A 2,984-nucleotide genomic window follows, 5' to 3' on the forward strand; every position below is an offset into this window, starting at 1 on the left:
TCCCAAAATAGAGGGATAATTGTTAGGAATAGATGCAATACCTCGTGTATATATGGCTGCCATTCAGCCGATTGTAAACACACAGAAATTACAAAATTCAATCGTTTATACATCTATCATGGTATCAGGCCAATAATTCTTTCACTCTTCTTTAACTTAATCTCTTCTTTCTTCTCTGCTATACCATGCTCAAACACAACCCATATCACAAATGACGACAGATACAAACCGTATTTACCCTGCAATCTCTGTCAATAACATAAAAAAATTCATACCCATCCCTCTTGAGATGAAGAATAGTCGATATGGCACATGGGCCGAACTATTCAAGATTCATTGTCGCGCTTTTCAAGTAATCGATCACATCATACCTCCTACTTCTGTTGATACAGGCAACTCATCCACAACCCAACAATCCACTCCACCTCCTACTCGACCTGAATCTTGGTCCCGCCTAGACGCTATTGTCACGCAGTGGATCTATGGAACTGTATCAACCGAAATTCTTCTCACCATCATGAAACCTGATCAAACATCAGAACAAACATGGGATCCGGTGAAAAGCATTTTTCAAGACAATGAACAATCACGAGCAATTCACCTCCATCATCAATTCTCTACAATCAGACAAGAAAATTTCTCAGATATGTCTTCCTATTGTCAAGAATTAAAGAATATTGTTGACCAATTAAATAGTGTTGGTGGTGATATCAAAGATGAAAACCTGGTCTTACAGATGATTGCAGGTCTCAGCGACAGTTATCGAACAATTGGTACTATGCTCGCCCATACTAAACCTACTCCATCGTTCTTTGATGCACGATCTATGATAATTTTGGAAGAATCATGACAAGCCCAATTCACCAAATCAATCTGGCATCTTGGGCCCGAGGCCCAATCACAATTACTCTGCATATACTGCTACTGCTACTGACATCGAAGAGGCCATGCATACAATGACCTTAAATTCTTCCGACGATAATTGGTATCTCGACACCGGTGCTACCTCGCATATGACAGGTTCTCAAGGTAATCTCACTTCTTATTATCCTTCAAATGCTTTTAAACATGTAATTGTTGGTAATGGTCACAGCACCCCCAATTAATGGCATCGGTCACACCTCTACCCCTATAAATCCCAATCGACCTCTTTATCTTTCTAATGTTATTCATGTTCCACAACTTATTAAAAACATAATCTTTGTCCGTCGTCTGACCACTGATAACTGTATTTTTATTGAATTTGATCCTTTTGGTTTTACTTTGAAGGACTATCCGACATGAACTCACAAAACACGATGTAACAGTACGGGTGATCTTTATCCTCTTCCACAGTTGCAAATAACTCCCTTGCATTCTGCTTTTCTGTTTCTTCATCAGATTTGTGGCATCAACGCTTAGGTCATCCGGACGTGCTATTAGCAATAAAGATTACATTCAATGTAATCCACCAAATAAATCTTCCTTTTGTCAATCATGTATTTTTGGCAAACATGTTTGTTTACCTTTCTATTCCTCCAATAATTCTACATTAAATGCTTTTGATATTATACATAGTGATTTATGGACTTCACCCGTACTTAGTCATGCACGTCATCAATACTATATTTTGTTTTTAGATGATTATACAAACTTCCTATGGACCATGCCACTCAATAATAAATCTCAAGTCTATGATATATTTCTTACCTTCCAAACCCTCATTAAAACTCAATTTGAAAAGGCTATTAAAGCGTTTCAATGTGATAATGGCACGGAATATAACAATCATCTCTTTCATAATTATTGCAAACAGCATGGCATTGTTTTTCGTTTTTCTTGTCCTTACATATCCTCTCAAAACGGTAAAATCGAGAGAAAGATTCGTGCCATGAATAACATCATGCGCACCATCATGACACATTCGTCCGTTCCCGCCCATTTTTGGCCACACGCCCTTGAAATGGCAACATACTTGCTCAACATCTTACCTAATAAAACAATAAACAACCTTACTCCAATCACTATGCTCTACAATCGCATCCCCGAATACAACCATCTCAAAGTCTTCGGTTGTCTATATTACCCTCTTTTTTCATCTACCACCATTAATAAACTCTAATCCCGCTCTACCCCTTGTCATTTTCTTGGTTATCCTAAAAATCAGCGTGGCTATAAGTGTTATGATCTAACTACTAAAAAAATCATACTCTCGCGTCATGTCATCTTTAACGAAACAACTTTCCCATTCTGCTCCACTAACTCCCATAATCCCACTCCTTATCAATTCCTTACTGATCTTGTAAACCCATTATTTATGTCTCCTACGTCATCCCTTAATGGGCCTACTACACGGCCCAATTCACCACCACAAACTCAAGTCCAATCTCCCTCTCAATTATCCTCCAGCCCGTCACCCCACGCTTCTCCTCTTGGGCTCTCACCACCTAGCCCACTACATTCACCTATTTCTCCTGGAACGAGCACAGTCTCCAATGACATGACCTTGCCACCTTCTGCTACCGATCCCATCTCGTCTCAACAAACATCTCAACTTCCACTGTTTCACCTACCCGTACAATAATTACTCGCACCATGACCGGTACCTTTAAGCCAAAAATCCTCTTTAATCTGTTCGCCACCACCTCCATTTCACCTATCCCATCTAATCCTAACTTGCTCTTGCCGATACTAGTTGGCATCGTGCCATGATCGATGAATACCAAGCTTTGATTGATAATAAGACGGGGGAACTAGTCCGGCGATAACGTAATATGCATGTTATTAGATCTATGTGGATTTTTCGTCATAAGACTCGATCGGATGGTACTTTTGAGCGCTATAAAGCTCGTCTTGTGGGTGATGGGCGGGCACAACAAGTTAACATCGATTATCATGGGACTTTTAGCCCGGTTGTTAAACCGGAAACTATCTATACGGTTCTTACATTAGCAGTTAGTAACTCTTGGCCGATTCATCAATTGGATGTCAATAATGATTTTCTA

At 39.6% G+C, this 2,984-nt stretch overlaps 1 protein-coding gene across 1 annotated transcript; it reads left to right on the forward strand.

The window, feature by feature from the left end:
• The first annotated feature begins 211 nt into the window (after positions 1-211).
• LOC139900380 (uncharacterized) lies at positions 212-850 on the forward strand. The gene has a single exon (XM_071883154.1). The coding sequence runs from the start codon at positions 212-214 to the stop codon at positions 848-850; it is 639 nt and encodes a 212-aa protein (XP_071739255.1).
• The last annotated feature ends 2,134 nt before the right edge of the window (positions 851-2,984 follow it).

This window comes from Rutidosis leptorrhynchoides, chromosome 3 (genome assembly GCF_046630445.1).
Source record: "Rutidosis leptorrhynchoides isolate AG116_Rl617_1_P2 chromosome 3, CSIRO_AGI_Rlap_v1, whole genome shotgun sequence".
NCBI classification, from domain to species: domain Eukaryota; kingdom Viridiplantae; phylum Streptophyta; class Magnoliopsida; order Asterales; family Asteraceae; genus Rutidosis; species Rutidosis leptorrhynchoides.